Below are 16,896 nucleotides of genomic sequence, written 5' to 3'. Positions count from 1 at the left end.
CCTTCCAGATGGATCTGGAACCGCCTTCCTCCTTCTCCTCCCAGCAGTCGGTCCTGGTTCAGGACTTCTTCTTTCCTCTCTCACCTGGATTATTGGATAACTTTTTCTTGACCTTTCTGCCTCTCTCATATCCCTCTACGGAGAATCATCTGTCGTCCCTGGCCCATCCTCAGAACAACCACCAACATTTGCTTGCAACATCACAAATCTGAGAATGCCACTTTCTTCCTCTGAAATGTTCCTTGACACCATTTAGGAAAAAGTCAGAAGCCCCTAGCACACAAGACTGGCCCTTCACAACTGGACCCCCCTCCCTTCCCAGCCACTCACCTTCCAGCAACACTGACGGCTTGCTCTTCGTGCTGTCTTCTTCCTTCGATGTGCTCTTCCTATAATGGCTACCCTCCCAAATCCAGCTCAAAGGCATGGATCAATCCTCAGTCCCCATGGGAAGGATTAGCCACTCCCTCTGGCTGGTAGCATTGCCTACTGCAAGCGTTTGTTCCACTGTTTTAAGAGTACTTCCCTCCCTGCACCCCTACCCTAGAGCATAAACTCTGGGCAGGGACTGGGACTCGATCCCACTTGTTCATTTTTTCACAAATTATAATTCAAAGGAACAAGAGAAGAAAAGACGTCTTTCTTGCAACCCAAAAGTGAGTATTCAAGGGAGTTACTAAAATTTGTTTAAAATATTTGTAACCTCAAATGCTCTTTGAATTACTAAAAATAAACAGAAATAGAAAATATAATATATAGGGAATGCTTTGAACTTTAATTCCAAGCAAAGATCACAGAAAACCTCATATTACCCATACTAGCTGATCCAAATCCACACGCAAATATTTATCTTTATAACCACATATTATGCACCCGTTACATGCCACACACTGACTAAAGACACCAGGTTCTCAAGTATAGTTGAACTGTGATGACACAGAATTAACGCATCTACATAAAGAGAGCATATTTAATTTATTTTTTTTTTTAAGTAGGCTTCATGCCCAGTGCAGAGCCCAGCATGGGGCTTGAACTCACGACCCTGAGATCAAGACCTGAGCTGAGAGCAAGAGTCAGACCCTTAGCCAACTGAGCCACCCAGGTGCCCTGAAAACTTAATTTATTCATCTGGAAAGTTTACTTTTGCTGACTAACCACACCCGACCTCCAGATGATTTGGGGGATGTTTGAAGAATTAAATTTTTCAGCTCCAGCATATCTGAGGAGTTTTCCATGATGTATTCTAGTCAAAAGCCATGGGGCTCTCCCAAGAAATGTTGACTATAATGACAAAACGAGCTGATGGGTGGTGTGATAGAAACAGCTCTGGGCTGGCTGTCAGGACCACTAGCAAGTAACCCTGTGACCTTGGGGAAGTGAGTCATTTTGGCTACTGTCATTTTGGCTTCCATTTCATCTTTGATAAAAATAAAGAAGTTGGACTCAAACCTTGACTTTGGTGTTTATTAAAGAACGTTTGCTTAATAATTAGTTGATTAGTTGTATGTTTTTTGGTAATTTTCCTTGCATTTCACACTCTTAAAAAATTCTTTTAAGATGCATCCTGCTACGGTAACTCCTAAATGATGCTCCCCAACATTTTAAGTTGAAAAGACGAGTCTAAGTAGCAATTTCATTTTGGCAAATAAAGTATGTTTTCTCATGGTTAAATTTATACACCAAAGGCGGGGGGGATCCTTTGAAAAAAGGCAAATACATTGTGGGCTTCCTGCCAATAAGGACATAAAACTTCCTTGTGGCCATTAATGAAAACTCACACATGCTTCCAAAGTTCTGTAGACACCGAAAAGAAAGAAAACACTCAAATGAGTCACCGGTTTCCACATGCAGGTCTGACAACTATATAAATCTCTGCAGCGGCCGGCAGAGAATGCGGAGCGACCATGCGGCTCGCGGTGCTGTGTGTCCTGTGTCTGCTGCCCCAAAGCCCAGCCCTGCCGCTCCCCCGGGAGGCGGGCGGCCACAGTGAGTCACAGTGGAAGCAGGCTCAGGTATGTCCCTGCTGCTCGGAAGCGCGTTTTTCAGTTGGGGTAGTTTTTCTGATTATGTAGAATATGGGTTTCGATCGGGGACCACTGCCCAAACTGGGCTCCCACTCCCGCCCCTCCTCCCTCACCACACAGACGACATGAGAAGGTTAGTGCCCTTCTGTGAGCTCTGGTATTCCCCGTGCAAACCGGGGACAACGGTGCAGTCGACCCACGGGGGTGCCCCCTCAACAAATTGAAGTTGTTGATATCACTTCTTGTGGCTGGAGATTCTTTCCATAGAGAGCTGAGTGTCACTCTTAAGGACTCCTGGTGGTGGCTTGAAATCAGAAAACAAGGGTAGAGTTGGCAGCTGTCCGCTTACAAGCCAACGGGGACGGCGGGCGGGCACGCACTGGTGACTTCGCCCAAGGGGGACACAGATACTCAGCTCATGGGATTGTTGTAGTGAAGAAGCGAGTGATAACAATGCCAACTATCGTGCAGGCCATTTCTGATCATACAGGCTGCACTGTGCTGTGTGTCAAGGAACCTGCAGCTCTATCCCAGGACACGGACGGAAAGTCACGCGGATTCCCGTACTTGGTCATGGTAGCGACAGGAGTCAAGGGCAAGTCTTGCTGGTTCAAAAACCATGGTCTTTCCAGTATACGACTTCACAAGCAAACTAATAAGTATAAGTAGTTAATTTTCGGTATTTTTCCTCCCGAGCACTGTTCATAAACTTAAGCCTTAAGCATAAGAAAAGTCTACTTGTGTCTCACGTTAACTCTGACTTTGAGAAACTCCCCGTACCGTGCGAAATTCCTAACATTTGACTGTTTTTTACCTGCAAAGCAGCGATTTCACAAGGTTAATATAACTGGTTCCCCCGAAGCAGTACATTTGCAAGAACACTGAGCCCCTGTACTTAGTGCGCCGGTTTCTAATAAACCAGAGAAAGCAGGAAAATTCATATCAAGGATGCAAAAAGATCTCTTCCAAAAGAGTGTCTTTGTAAGGCCTGTAGTTCAGGAAGGGATAAAAGGACTTCTTTGCAGAGCACCTGGGGGGCTTAGTCAGTTAAGTGTCCGACTTCGGCTCAGGTTATGATCTCAGGGTTCATGGGTTCGAGCCCCATGTCGGGCTGTCTGCTGTCAGCACGGAGCCCGCTTCAGACCCTCTGTCCCCCGCCCCTCCTCTGCTCTCTCTCTCTCTCTCTCTCTCTCTCTCTCTCTCTCCCCATCAAAGTAAATAAATACCCTTTAAAAAAAGAAAAAGAAAAAAGAAAACAAAATGTGTCTCCTTTGGTTCCTCATGGGGTGACCCTGTGCTGATTTCCTTCTCTGAGCCATGACTCATCATGACAAAGCCGTCCCTCCTTCCCGGGGTGGCTCGAGTTTAAATGTATGTGAGGATCCTGGTCTTGTCCCTGCCAGTGACAGGTGCTCAGTACAAGCTCTCATGAAGCCGCTGGCGCTGTTGCATTCACTGTTTACTTTTTGCTACTCAGGCTGCTGGACTGCCATGCTCCTATCCAGACACTCGGGTCCCTTAAGAAAGTGCCAAGGCCCCAGCTGTACATGGAATACACCTGGCAGACCTGCCCTGTCCTGCAGCCTCGAGGTGTGGGCTCTGCTGGAGCTTTAGCAATGAAAAGAACCCAGCACGGGCAGTGAGGGGACAGGGCCAGTTCCCGTACTAATGTAATGGGTGGCCCCGAGCACATCATTCAGCTGTTAGGAGCTTTGTTATCTTCCCCCAGAGAATATGCACGTTCAACAAAATACTTTCACAATATCCTTCCCAGGACTAAAACTTAAAGACCCTTTAACCTCCGCGGGGGCCAGACCTCTCGAGAATCTCAGGGGTGGCTGCTGACTTCGGACCTCCCCACAGCGTCTCTGCAGTGCCCTGCGGGGACACACGGCGTGCTCTTCCTGATGGGCCAGTACAAGCCAGCCTGTGGTTTATAAAGGGTACAGTGGGTCTCCTCAAAACATCTAATGGGGTAAAAGGAAAATGGACGGACTCTTTTGCTCACGAAATGGAATGACTCTGTGTCATTATCGATACTAAATTTTTATCTCATTAATGCACACTTATTTCACTTAATGACCGTGTAAGGACTCTGTCTTCAAACCACCGTTGGAGTCCACAGGAGCCAGAGGCAAAGATGATGCATAGACCTCGGAGACATAAGAAAAAGACAGTAAATACGATGAGAGAACAATTTCTTCTTTCCGACAGGAGTATCTCAAGAGATTTTACCCATCTGACGCCAAATCGAGGGATGCCGACAGCTTCGGAGCCCAGCTCAAGGAAATGCAGAAGTTCTTCCGCCTGCCCGTGACTGGAATGCTGGACTCCCGCGTGATAGTGGTAATGCAACAGCCCAGATGCGGGCTTCCGGACACCGGAGAAGACTTGCCATCCAGAAATAGGCCAAAGTGGACTTCCAGAGTGGTCACCTACAGGTTAGTTTTCCTTCGGTTCATTCAGGCAGAGACCAGTAAAACCCTCTTCCTAGGAGGTCAAACATTGTCTTCTTGTTTGCTACCAGGATCATATCATACACTCGAGACTTACCACGTGTCACAGTGGATCATTTAGTGGCAAAGGCCTTGAATATGTGGAGCAAAGAGATCCCACTATCCTTCAGGAGAGTTGTGCTGGGAATTCCCGATATCGTGATTGGCTTTGCAAGAGGAGGTAAGGAGGCTTCCCGCAGGGTAGTCCTGGGTGCTGTTTTGCTTGTTATTTATAGCAGCACCTTCCTCTTTTCAGGATTTAAGATCTTTTATATACATACGATCTTTCAATATGATATACGTATGACATATATAATAGATAATGATCTATATATAGACATATATAATGATGTATATATGTCACTATACTTTTTCTAGTTTGTTAATGTAGAGCCACTATTTTTTAATAAGTTTAATAAATTTAATAAGTTTATTTTGAGAGAGAGAATGAGTGGGGGAGGGGGGACAGAGAGAGAAGGAGAGAGAATCCCAAGCAGGCTCAGAACTGTCAGCACAGAGTCCCACACAGAGTTCAATCCCATGAACCCTGAGATCATGACCTGAGATGAAATCACGAGTTGGACGCTTAACAGATTAAACCACCCAGGTGCCTCTAGAGCCACCAGAGGGGTGCCAAATCATCGCCCATGAGCTGAACCTGGCCTGCCATCCATTTTTGTAAATACATTTTTATCCTTTTTTCTCTGTTGGGCAGTTCCAGGATTTTATAAATAAATATTTATTAGAACACAGTGACAGTCAGGGCACCTGGGTGGCTCAGCTGGTTAAGCGTCTGGCTTGCTCAGGTCATGATCTCACAGTTCACGGGTTCAAGCCCCACATAGGGCTCTGTGCTGACAGCTCAGAGCCTGGAGCCTGCTTCAGATTCTGTGTCTCCCTCTCTCTCTGCCCCTCCCCACTTGCAAGTGCTCTCTCTCTCTCAAAAATAAATAAACATTAAAATTAAAAAAAAATAGAACATAGTGATGGTCCTTCATTTTCCTGTTATCAGTGACTGCTTTGGGGCTACAGTGGGAGGGCTTAGCAATTGTGATAGGTGCTACCAAGCTCACTAATACTAAATTCCTTATTATCTGGTCCTTTACAGAAAATGTTTACCAACCCCTGTTTTGTAGCATAAATCCTGATAGATGTATAAATGCATATGTGTATATCTATGGGATAGGTTACAACATACCTAACATCAACACTAAACCAAGAGAAGGGGTTATAACTTCCAAAGGCCCAGTGGTCTTCCCGATGACCTGTTGCCAACAGTGGAGTAGAAAAGCAGAAAATGAGAGCATTCAGATTATAGGGCTTACAGAGATACAACCCATATACACAAACGGCTGTTAATGGCTAGTGTTTTATGATGCCAATTTAGAGAAAAATACTGTTCTTTCCAGTCTGTCCTAATGTTGAACTGCCCAGGAGCTGTGACTGTAGCTGAAATTTGAATTCCGGCACAGTACTGACAACGTCAAAGAGAACATTGCAGAAAGAAGTCATTGCTCATGGTGCTCCCGGGTTTCAGGAAATGGATAAACTGGATACAGCCTTATACCAATTCAAAAACAAACATCCCTACATCACAAATAAAAGCGCTTGGCAAAATGCATTTTGACACTTGGTGCACGGTTCTCCTAGAGACCATCTGTTCTGCCCACAGAGAACCAGCTAGGCTTTCAAGGAAAAGCTACTAAAAGGTACACACGTTAAGTTCCCAAACGTAATACCCCACCCATTCTCCATCCTGCCCAGGACCAAATGTGACACCCACATGCCAAGCTTTCAGTCTCGGATGATTATCGGGGCTGAGCAGTGGTTTTCTGAAACAGAATGTTCCTGAGACCCATAAACACGCACACCGCCCTGCTGGTAACCCCATGTGGACTTTGTGGACGGGGCCGAGCTTCATAGCTGCTGTCACTATATCAACCACAGTCACTAAAGGCAACTGCCCTCTTTGTTTCAGCTCACGGGGACTTCTACCCATTTGACGGACCAGGAGGCACACTGGCCCATGCCTACGAACCTGGGCCGGGCCTGGGAGGAGACGCCCACTTCGATGAGGACGAGCGCTGGGCCGACGGCAGGGGTCTAGGTCAGCACCTCATCACTCTTCCCCTGCACGTAGTTGCAAACGTCTGAACTTGATCACTGCTCTAAGCAGTAATAAGTATTGACCCATCGTTAGCTGCCGATGACTGTACCCTGTGCTCTAAATGCATTATTTCATTTCACATGCTTATAATGCTGTGTGGATGGGAGCTGGAAGGGAGTGCAAACCACACCTGGTTCACCCTGCTGGGCCTCTACCAGCCACTCCCTGTGTGTCTCTAGCCAAGTTATTTGACTTCTCTGAGTCTCAGTTTCCACCTATGAAATGGTACTATAAATAATTCCCACCTTGTGGGATTGTTGTTTAAATTAAATGAGATAGGGGCGCCTGGGTGGCTTAGTCGGTTAAGCGTCCGACTTCAGCTCAGGTCACCATCTCGCCGTCTGTGAGTTCGAGCCCCGCATCGGGCTCTGGGCTGATGGCTCAGAGCCTGGAGCCTGCTTCCGATTCTGTGTCTCCCTCTCTCTCTGCCCCTCCCCCGTTCATGCTCTGTCTCTCTCTGTCTCAAAAAAATTTTTTTAATAAATTAAATGAGATAATGTTTATGCAGCGCTTAGCATAGTGTTTGGGATACCTTAATAATTTGATAGAGTTCTTTATATTTCCCAAAAGTAAGGTGTTTTTCAGGGGTTTTTTTTAAGTTTATTTATTTACTTTGAGAGACAGAGAGAGAGACAGAGTGGGGAGGGGCAGAGAGAGAGACAGAGACAGAGAATCCCAAGCAGGTTCCATGCAGTCAGTGCAGAGCCTGATGTGGAGGCTCAAACTGAGGAACCATGAGATCATGACCTGAGCCGAAATCAAGAGTCTGACGCTTAACTGACTTGAGTCACCCAGGTGCCCCACAAAAAGAAAGCATTTAAAAGGATTCTGAGTCTCTCTCTCTCTCTCTCTCTTTTTCAGTTTTATTTATTTATTTTGAGAGAAAGAGAAGGAGAGAGAGAGAATCTGTAGCAGGCTCCATGCTGTCAGCACAGAGCCCTACGTGGGGCTTGATCCCACCAACCATGAGCCTATGACCTGAGCTAAAATCAAGAGACATACACTCAGCTGCCTGAGCCTCCCAGGCACTGCAGTAAGTTTGTTTTCCTGGAGGAGAAAGGGAAGCAGAGACTATGATACTTGGGAGTTGTAGACCATTCTGAGATCGTTCACTGTTCACTATGATACTTGGGAGTTGTAGACCATTCGAAGATCATTCACTGTCCAAGAGGAGCCCACGCCACGGCCCAGCCCGTCATGGGAGACCACAGACCCCCCAGAGCACTAATGAAGAAAATCTCTGGGGTAAATAATATGAAGTGGAGATGATTCTATAAGTAAATATGTTACACGAAATCACACGGCTGCCAAGCATCCTGGAGAGGGAGGTCGGGGCCTGTGCGAAGGGAGATCACAGCATGGAGGTGCCTGATGCGGGGACACTGGCCGCCGCGTCCCCTTTGCGAATGACCCGCAGCTGCCCCTCTGTGAGTCTGAGGAAGGAAGGACAGACAGGAGGACAAGGGAGTCAATGGAACACAGCTGATGCCGCCTGGATATGCTGCCCTTAGTGTGGGCGTCCTCATAGCGGCCTCCCTCTCCTGACATTCCGCACCCCCGTCTGTGAGCGACTAGCCCCTGTCCCCAGGTACCGGGGGGTTCACACCCGTGACAGCCCCACACAGCAGAAGCAATTGCCTCTGAGCAGCAGGGGAGGAACTGACATGTTTGTCCGTCTGTCCGCGTCTCCGGGGGGCTCAAGCCCGCGTCCACATGCCTCTGCGTTCCCTCCAGAAAACTGCCAAGTGACCTAGGGTGGGGCGCCACAGGGACAGAACTGTCATTTCTCCAATGGCAGCAAGGGGGTGACACTGAAGCTCCTGTGACTGTCCTCAGCCGTCCCCGCCCGCGAGTCCTCCCCAGATGGTGTTTTCTGTTTCCTGTTACAAATCTTTTATGTCTCTATTTACATGGCTGCTTCCGTCATTACCATGTGCCGCTCTTCTGTCATAGGAATTAACTTCCTGGCTGTTGCAACCCATGAACTTGGCCATTCTCTGGGCCTGAGACATTCGTCCGATCCCGACTCTGTCATGTACCCCACCTACGGAGCCAGGGACTCTGAGAATTTCAAGCTCTCGCCGGGCGATATCAGAGAAATCCAGGAATTGTATGGTAATATTTATGATCTCCCATAAGGGGGCTTTCACATTGTCTGCTCGGGGAGGACTTGAACAGGAAACCCTGGGAAACGGAAAAACACCCTGCACCTCACATCTCAAGCCCACTGAGGAAAGAAATTGGAGAACTTAGACACTCCGAGGGTAACCAGGCTATTTCATACGATGAGATCATTGATTTCAAGTTTTCAGTAACATGGTATCGTTTAGTAAAATCCTGAAAATGACACCAGGAAGGTGTTTTTCCCCCCCAAGCTGCCACTCGCTGTTCTTTCTAGCTCAGTTCAGATACTTTCATAGAGTGTCCCCCTGAGGGGACGCCCTGAGGGATAGAGCATCTTCCTCCCTAGCTGCCTAAGGGTCTGAAAGATCAGAGAAGCCATAAAAATGCTTCCAGCAGATGGGGTGATATCCTCAGGAGAAAATTACCCCTAGAATAAAGTGCATTTAAGCTCTCAGTGGCACCTACAACGTACTATCAATCGGCATTTCCTAAACTGTGTTCCCAGAACACTGAGTAGTCCTACAAGACAATTCCCTATGGAAAAACCAGTTCAGGAAACACAACCTACTGTATTTCAGGTGCACAGGATATTCAGGAGTCCCTCCCGTGCTTGTTAAACTCAGCACTTCCTAAGGGAGAATCCTTTCAACGCAATGCCCGAGTGAGCCCTCACAGAACAGTGCTGCAGAGAGCGCATTTTGGAAAATACCATGTAACTGTACCTTAAAGTTCTGGCTCACATTGCTGCTGCTGTCAGAAAAATTCATAAACCACTGACAACTGTCGATAAAGTTATCACCAACAAAACAGAAAATGGTGCCTCCCCTTATACGCCTGTGAGATTCATGGAGCGCTCAATGGCATGGGTTATTGTGTTAGAACCTTAAGAAAAGTAGAAAGGGAACAAAAAAGGGACAGATTAGATTTCAGAAGAAGACAGACCAAGGCATTAAATTCTTACATGTTAGACACTGAGGTGCCCCCGAGTCAAAATTGGAAAGAGGTCACTTTTGGACAAATGAAAGCAAGACTTAATTATACAGGTTTTAAATGGAGTGAGTTCATTAATCCAAGAAGTCATACGCACAGAAAATATAAATTCAAAAGAATATGATTAACCTCATGGATGTGAGATTCTCGGTGTTCTTTTCAGAATAATAAAAATAAATCTAGCATTTAGCATACCCAGCATTTCACGAGCATTAGTTCATTTGAGGCAACAATCCGATGAGCGGCTGGGGTCCTCCTCATGCACTTGATCTAGCATTGAGAGAGATTAAGTGGAATCTTATCCAAGACCACACGGTGGTGACACCAGCAGAGACGGGGAGGGGACACATCGGCCCCCAGGGCCTGCCCCTCAGCCCAGCACCACCTTCTTAGCCTTCTGAGATTGTTCTTCAGAACCTTTGTTGCAGACACAGAAAACCACCCACATGAATGATACGCTGTACTTTCTGCAACACGTCTTCTGTTCTTAGGGTCCTAGGATGGGTTTTATGTGTTTTACACCAGGTGAGACGTTCCTATTTTCTCTCTGAACAGGAAAGAGAAGTAAATCAAGAAAGAAGTAGGAACTTCGGGGAGAGCACACGTTCATTCATGGGATTCCTTGTAGCTCTTCTCCAACCAGAACGAATGCACACAGTCCTTGAATGTCTCTGAGCACTGACTTGGCTCTTGCCTGTACCGTGGTTGGTTTTCACGTGTCTCTCTCTCTCCCTCTCTCTCCTTCTGGGGATAAGCCCCCTTGTGGCCTGAGTGTCTCATTCATTGATGACTTTCCTCGAGCAACTTGCACTTGGTAGATATTAATAAATGTTAAATACACAGATAAATAAAGTTTGTATTCCATGGTAAAAGATTTCTCCCAGGAAGCAAGCTGTACAGTGAGATCAAACACTGAAGCAAGCAAACAGACCAACAGGAATCCCACCACATCATTCTGGGTCTTCAGCTGCACTCACCCCATCACTGTGTGGGCAAGGAAGGAGGTCCAGCCCCTCTCATTCACTCGTGTGGCCCTGAAGGCGCACTGAGTTTCCCTTATTGTCTTGGCCTACTCTCACTCTGAGTCTTCTGGTGAGCCCAGGTCTTCCCGCAAAACGTGTGAATTCCCAAGGATTTCCACTCCCATAGTCACTTGTGGCTGAGTTCCTACCCCCAACCCAATTTCCCTGCATCTCTCCTGATACAACTGCTCCTCAGGGCCCACCCGATATCAGTCCCATCCTCTTCTCTTAACCTGACTCCCAGCAGCACCTCCGTGAGTCTCCAGAGATGCTGAAGATGCATCAACAGTGGGGTTCACTCCCCACCAGGACAGCGACATCAAACACACCCAAAATTGGACATGATCCCCCTCCCTCAATCCTTCACCTGCCCCAGCATCAGTAGCTTCTCACCGGCCGCCCACCTCCCCAGACCCCAACTTCTTATCCTCAGGTCTATACCCCATTCCTTCTGACTTCTCCCAGAAACTCATTTTCCCAATGTCCACACAGCTCACTCTGCAGCACAGAGACCGCGAAACAGTCTCACGCAGAAATGTGTTTCTGTGGGAGAAGCACTCTCCGAGAAGAAAGGATCAGTAAACTTGGTAATAGGGCAATGGAAATGATCAAATCTGAGGAAGAAAAGGAAAAAGGTTCAAAGAAAAGTGAGAGTAGCTTAACATACCCATGGGGCACCATCGAGTCCCCACGATGGGGTTGCTGATAACGGGGTTGCTCTCTGCATGTGAGAAAAGGGGGTGGTCTGTGGAAAATGGCCATACCTTCCACTTGATTTTGGTGTGAACTTAAAACTGTCCTAAAAAATAAAGTCTTCAGTTTAGAAAAACAACCTTATAGATTAAAAATTAAATTACAATCTGGATTTTTTTTTAAATCAACAAAATTCACAAACTTTTACCTGGATAGACTGAGGAAAAAAAGAGAGAAGGCTCAAATTACTAAACATCGGCTATGAACGTGGGGACATTGCTACTGATTTTACAGAAATAAAATTTAAAAAATAAGAGAACACTGTAAGCAATTAGATGCCAAGAAATTGGATAACGTAGACTAAATGGACAAATTCTTAGAAACACAATACCTACCAAGATTAAATCATGAAGAAATAGAAAATCTAAATAGACCTATAATTAGTAAGGAGATTAAATCAGTAATCAAAAGTCTCCTGACAAAGGAAAGCCCAGGACTGAAAGCTTCACCAGTGAATCCAACAAACATTTAAAGGAGAACTGAAGTCACCTCTTCTCAAACTTTTCCAAAAGTTTAAAGAGAAAGGAACACTCCTTTACTCATTCTGTAAAGCCAACATTACCCTTGTATCAAAGCTAGACAAAAACAGGACAAGAAAACTACAGACCAATAGTCCTTATGAAATGGATGCAGAAATTCTCAACCAAATTAGCAAACCAAATTCGGCAGCATAGGAAAAAGATTATACGCCAAGCAGGTAGGACTTATTCCTGGGATGCAAACATGATACAGTGATATGCAAATCGATCAGTGTCATACACCACATTAACAGAACAAGGGGGAAAAGCCCATAATCGTCTCAATTGATGTGGACAGGCATTTGACAAAACTCAAACCTTTTTATCTTAAAAACACTCAACACACTAGGAATCGAAGGAAGCGCCTACAACATGATAAAAATATGAAAAACCCACAATAAACATCATACTCGGTGGTGAAAGACTTAAGTCTTTCCCCCTAAGATCAGGAACATGACAGGGATGCCTTCTTTTGCTGCTGCTACCCAACATTGCCCCGGAAGTCCTAAGCCAGCAGGTAGACAACAGAAAGAAATAGAAGACAACCAGAATGAAAAGAAAGAAGTAAAACTATCTCTGTTCACAGATGATAAGATCTTACACGTAAAAAACCCTAAAGATTACACGTGTGCACGTGCACACACACACACACACACACTCGGTAATTAATAATAATAATAAACTAATAAATCCAGCAAGGTAGCAGGATACAAAGTCAACAAGCAAAAGTCGGTTGCATTTCAGCACATGAACAATAAGCAACCTGAAAAGGAAATTAAGACAGCAATTCCATTAACAATTCGATCAAAAAGAAAAACATACTTGGGAATTAACAAAGGAGGCGAAAGACTTGTACGATAAAAACCATAAAACATTTCTGAAAGACGTCCAAGAAGACAAATTAGTGGGGAGATCCCATGTTCATGGACTGGAGGACTTAAGATTGTCCACCCAAAGTGATCTACAGATTTAATGCAGAAAGAGGAAAGCTTATGCTAAAATTCATATGGAATTTCAAGGGACCCTGAATAGCCAAAACAATCCTGAGAAAGAAGAACAGAGCTGGAAAATTCACACTTCCTGATTTCAAAATCACTACAAAGCTACAGTAATCAAAACCGGATGCTACTGGCATAAGGAGAGACATAGAGACTAGTGGAATAGAAGAGAGAGTCCAGAATGAGCCCTCACATACATAGTCAAAGGATTATGACTACATAATCCTTTCTGTGACTACACCGAAAACATACTTTGATCAGTAGTCTCAGTTAGCCATTCAACAAACATTCACTGAGTCAGGAACTTAGGGATGAAGAAGCCTACAAAGGTGAAAGACACACACACATACCGTCCAGAATCTCCACGTCTGGTGAACACAGCAGACATTCAGGAAATTATTATAACATACCATGTTAAGTGCCATCATAAAGGGCTGTGTGATGTGTAATGTGTTTCTGAGCTACATCTACAAACTCTAGCGTACCACAACTCACATGCAAGTCCAAAACTCCAGTGTGACTGTAAAATGGTCTGGACAAGTAGGACGTCTCTAACAGGCTTGGGAGTCCCCACCAGACCGGTCAAGACTGTCTCACAACGATGATGTAACCAAGACTTCACAGACTCCAGACCCGCATCCTGGTCTGAAGGCTCCCCACCTCCTCCACCCCCACCACTCTGCTGTGTCCCCTTTATCCCTCCTAGATGCAGGAAGGATACCCAGCGATAAATCTTGCATGTCTAATGTCGTCCTGGCATCTGCTCTTTGGAGGACCTCAACTAACACAAGGGGTGTCTCAGTAACCTATCACTGCACTAAAACACTACCCTAAACAGTCACTTTATTACATTTCATGACCTTGTGGATCAGGAATTTGGGTGAGTCTCCACAGGGTAATTCTTTGGTTTCATGGGGCAGATGGGCTGTTTGTGAGGGTCCGAGATGGCTTCACTCACACGTCTGGCACCTTGTTGCAGGCGGCTGGAGATCAGGGCTCAGCAGAGATGGTCAGCCCTATTGCATACACGTGATCTCTCCACCATGAGATGGGAAAGTGACAGGACTTCACACACTGTGTTTCAGGGCTCGAAGGGCAGGTGTTCCCACAAGCAAGGAGCTGGATAGCCTCGGAAGTCACGGGTGCTGGAGTCCGCTGGTCAAAGCAACCACAAGCCCGCCCAGAGTAAAGACAGGGGACACGCATGCCACCTTGATACACCAAGCGCCAAAAAAAATTGAGGTTATGCTTTAAAACTGCCACATGGGGTCATCCTTCCTCTTATGAAACCATCTACCGCTCACACTGGAGATTTCTTCATTCTAACACAAGTGCGCTTACTGCAATTAAATGTCGTAAGGATTGGCAAAGGTAAGTCCTAGTTTGTACCCTTTTTGCCACCACAGCCCAGTCATCAATGCCCCAACCAACAAACACCTCTCTTTCAGTGTTAGTGCTTTAGTGTTCTGGAGACAGATGAATCTATAACTGTGGTGACCATGGCTGTGTCTTTGGGGACAGATGTTATATTTTCTTCAGGTATGGAAGGCTGTCATGCAACATGACCCTGGACACTTATTCACTGATCTTTCTACGTGTGTGAAAGAGTAACTCTGAATACCAGCAAGCCGGAAGAGGATGGTGAACCGCACTTTGGCCCGAGCTCCAGCTAAGGGACAGCTGTGATCTGTGGCAACGTCAGTGGGTGAGGAGAAACACGGTGTCATGATTACCAAAGGGTGATAGGTCCAAGTTGAGGGAACAGCACAGGGTTTTATCCCTGCTCTCTTTCGCTGAGGCATTTTCCTGAGGATTCTAGACTTTGGAACCCAGGACCAGAGACTGTCTCTGATTACAAAGTAATGGTGGACTTGCTGTCTCTGACTTGGATGATGATGACTGTGGAGTTCGTTCTGTATGCAGGTGTATGGGTTACACATTTGCCTGGAAGAGACCTTGAGAACAACCTCAGCTTATTCAGATGCATTTGACAGGCTTCTTTCTCTTGCCTCTCAGGTTAGCAAACTCGCCTAGCCCCGAATAAAAACAAGCAACTCTATAGAAAAGTTGACAACCTTACACAATGGGTTGAAGTTCTGTTTGAACTTAACACCTACTCTACTTCCTCAGTTTACCTGTAACTAGATCACACACAGGGAAGAATCCACCTCAAAGTACCTAGACCACAACTTCTTAACCTATGGAATCATTCTAGTACAGACACCATGCTCAATCTAATACTTCTTTAAGCTTCCATGACATTGGTAGGAACGGTGGAGTTCTGAGCAGAAAAGACAGTGTCTATGTCTGAATTGTTCAGAATTAGAAACTTAGTGATTAGCATGATCACTGGCACATAGAAGTCATCTAAAGATATTTGTCGAATGGTTGAATGCACTAATGAATATTAATTTGAGTTAACTTGCTCAATTAAAATTTTCATTTTAAATATCTTTCAGGAGATGATGATATAAATTGAAAATGATAGGCAGAATACAGAGTACTTTAAATTTGAAATAGCTAAATGGTTTCCATTCAGTTTAAGTATTAATACTTAGAAAGATATTCATTATAATTTACTAGGATAAATTTCCTTTGAACGTCATTTCTTACACATCCAGGTCAGACAAATATAGCCTTTTTAGCTAAACTCTATTATTCTGATTATCTAAATAACTGTCACATCGCCAACAAAGACTAAAAGGTATCGTGTTAATTACTTTCAGACAGGGAACTTATCTGTTTTGTTCAGTATCTAAAAGAGCATATGACATAGAGTAGGCACCCATTTAACATTTGTTGAAAGAAGAAATTAACTGATACATAAATGAGTGGTCCAGAAAAGCATTGACTATAAATAGACTTTTTCCTGAATGATACCCCTTTTCCTGGGCTCACTGGCAAAATTGCCACCATGTGAAAGCTTGGAATAATGATTTGGGATATTCCATATTCCAAGCACTCTGTTGCTTAATAGCTGCTTAATTTTCCTCTTGGTTGTCCATGGCTATCTAGCAAATAAACCCCAAACCTAATGTCTTGAAACTACTACAACCATTTATTCTCACTCATAAATCTGTGGATGGACTCGATGGTCCTGGGGGCCTGGATCAGGGTCTCCTCAGGAAGGGGCTGGGCTCGAATGTCCAAGATTGCTTCATTCACAGGTCTGGTGCCTTGGCACAGGTGGCTGGAGGGATGGTACCTCTTTCTCTCTCCAAATCGCCTCTTTACACCGTGGCCGATGCCCAAACCTATGGATTCCAAGAAGCAGGATGCAGAAGCATCACTTCTACCCTGTCGCATCATGCCAGGCAGCCCGGATTCAACGTGAGGCAAAACAAAGCCCACTTCTCAACAGGAGGGCATGACAAAGACTGTGTAACCATCTCTGTCCACTTTACCTGCTTACGTTCCAGGAATCATGGCAACCCTGAAATGAGGGTAGTATTTCACCCATTTCATAGAAGAGGGAACCCTCATAGCTTCTCTGTGATGACACTTGGGGTTGAAGCCATGGCTGTGTGTTTCCAGTCTTTGTTATTGCCTCTCCAGTAAGATAACGGTAAGGATCTACTTTCTGTCTTGCTTGTCCCTTTCTTGGGCCTGAAAGCCATATTATTTATAGAATTATCGGAGCCTTGGATTGCTTTTGGTTCCAAATACTGTCCCTTCAGGGTTGGCCATCATTGTTGTCCACACAAAAAGCACCCATTCCTTGGGGCGCCTGGGTGGCGCAGTCGGTTAAGCGTCCGACTTCAGCCAGGTCACGATCTCACGGTCCGTGAGTTCGAGCCCCGCGTCG

At 45.5% G+C, this 16,896-nt stretch overlaps 1 protein-coding gene across 1 annotated transcript; it reads left to right on the top strand.

Annotated features, from left to right (window-relative positions):
• Positions 1–1,844: 1,844 nt before the first annotated feature.
• On the top strand, positions 1,845–10,672 carry MMP7 (matrix metallopeptidase 7). The gene is made up of 6 exons (XM_058686465.1): positions 1,845–2,012; positions 4,239–4,465; positions 4,552–4,700; positions 6,498–6,626; positions 8,640–8,801; positions 10,356–10,672. Exons 1-6 carry the CDS (start codon positions 1,905–1,907, stop codon positions 10,382–10,384), a joined length of 804 nt encoding a protein of 267 aa, XP_058542448.1. The 5' UTR covers positions 1,845–1,904; the 3' UTR covers positions 10,385–10,672.
• The last annotated feature ends 6,224 nt before the right edge of the window (positions 10,673–16,896 follow it).

Source organism: Neofelis nebulosa, chromosome 10 (assembly GCF_028018385.1).
Source record: "Neofelis nebulosa isolate mNeoNeb1 chromosome 10, mNeoNeb1.pri, whole genome shotgun sequence".
In the NCBI taxonomy this organism is placed as follows: domain Eukaryota; kingdom Metazoa; phylum Chordata; class Mammalia; order Carnivora; family Felidae; genus Neofelis; species Neofelis nebulosa.
This window is presented reverse-complemented; position numbering and strand designations above follow the sequence as displayed.